The sequence below is a fragment of the Malurus melanocephalus genome, unplaced genomic scaffold (genome assembly GCF_030028575.1).
Source record: "Malurus melanocephalus ecotype Western Australia unplaced genomic scaffold, MMel_1.1 scaffold_1161, whole genome shotgun sequence".
In the NCBI taxonomy this organism is placed as follows: Eukaryota; Metazoa; Chordata; class Aves; order Passeriformes; family Maluridae; genus Malurus; species Malurus melanocephalus.
Genome location: NW_026624393.1, coordinates 83,563 through 85,258, shown reverse-complemented (window position 1 = coordinate 85,258; position 1,696 = coordinate 83,563). Strand labels below are relative to the sequence as shown.

The window sequence follows — 1,696 nt, the reverse complement described above, 5'->3', positions numbered from 1 at the left end:
GGTGCCGGGCAGGGTCTGAAATGCCCCCCTGGAGCAGGAAAAGGGCCGGGGGACATCCCTGGCTCTCTCCCTCCGAGCCCCCCGTGCCCTTGCCATGTTTTCCTCCGCGTTGCCAAGAGATGGCCGGAGGCTCCTTCCTCCCGCTCCGCCGGCTGGAGCCTGGAAATGTCCCCGGGGAGGGACAGCCCGAGGTCGCTGTGACCCCCCGAACCCCAGCCGGGCACTGGGGAGGCTCCAGGGCACCTCCGGGGCACAGCAGGGAGGGGAGAGAGAGAATTTCTGCCCCGAGGGAGGAGCAGCAGCAGCGAAGGAGCGCGGAAAGGCCGCTCCCACAACATCTGGAGCGGCTGCCGGGGGAGGCTCCGTGCAGATGTGCGGCCGATGCCGAGCGGAGCCGGTCCGGGAGGAGCCGCTGCGGGAAATGAGCGCTCTGATACCCCGCGGTTAACCCTTGGCAGCCCGGAGCAGCCCAGCACCGTGCCCGCGCAGGGGTTAATCCGCTCCGGGCGCTGGCCAATGCTCCCCGCTGCCATATGGAACCCTCCACCTGTTCGGGGGCTTTTCCTCCCCGCTCCTGGTGCTTTGCCCGGGCCTGGCCGCCTTTCCTCGCCTCCCAGCGCGGGTTGGCAGMGCCGGCGCCGAGCTGGCACCGTGCCCTGGCAGCGGAGCCGCCCGAGGTGGCCCTGGGCGAGCGGCTCCTGCCAGCCGAGGTGGCCGCAGCCCAAAGCCGCGGGGCTGGAGCAAAGCTCGGCCCGTGGAGACTCGGGGCTCTGGCTGCCTGCCCGGCGCTGGCAGCAGAAAGTTCTCCCCGGCAGTTTTSCTCCGTGGAAGGGATGCAGGGAACGCTGGGTGACACGGGCAGGGTGGGACCCGGCTGCTCTGGGACGGGATTTCTGCACCAGGGACAGAGTGAGAAGTCCAAAATTGCAGCACCACGGGATATCAGAATCCCTGAGGCTGGAAAAGCTCTCCAAGGTCACCGAGTCCAACCTGTGACTGATCCCCACCTTGGCACCGAGTGCCACCTCCAGGAATTCCTGGCACACCTTCAGGGATGGGGACTCCAAACCTCCCTGGGCAGGAATAAATTCCTGTATTTAACAACCCTTTCCATGGGGAAATTCCTGCTGATGTCCCTGCCCAGCCTGAGGCCGTTCCCTCTCCTCCTCTCCCTGTTCCCTGGGATCAGATCCCAAATCCCCCCCGGCTGTCCCCCTCCTGTCAGGGAGTTGTGCAGAGCCCCAGATCCTCCCTGATCCCACTTTTCTCCAGGCTGAGCCCCTTTTAAGCCTCCTCAGGATCCTCCAGCCCCTTCCCATCCCCCTCAGGATCCTCCAGCCCCTTCCCCATCCCCCTCAGGATCCCCCAACCCCTTCCCAGCCCATTCCCTCCCCTGAACACCCCCAGCCCCTCGATGAGGTGACAATTCCGTCACAGCCTCTCCTCTGCCTCCCGACAGGACCGTGGGTGGCCGCAGCAGCAGAAGTGACCGCCGGGCCCCGGTGCGGCCTCCCCGCCCCCCCAGGTATGCCTTGTGGCTCTGGGCAGCTCCCATGGCGTTCCTGTCCCGGTTCTACCGGAGCAGCAGCCGCTCCCCGAGCCGGGCCCCSCGGGACGAGCGCGGGAGCCGCCCCATCCTCAGCGTCTTCGAGCTGGAGCGGCTGCTCTACACCGGCAAAACCGCCTGCAACCACGC

General features: G+C 67.2%; 1 protein-coding gene across 1 annotated transcript in view; it reads left to right on the top strand.

Annotated features, from left to right (window-relative positions):
* Positions 1–1,361: 1,361 nt before the first annotated feature.
* The window catches only part of DUSP26 (dual specificity phosphatase 26), a 3,405-nt gene continuing 3,070 nt past the window's right edge, over positions 1,362–1,696 (top strand). The window contains exon 1 of the mRNA XM_057387232.1: positions 1,362–1,696. Coding sequence (XP_057243215.1) covers positions 1,554–1,696 — 143 coding nt within the window. The 5' untranslated portion in view covers positions 1,362–1,553.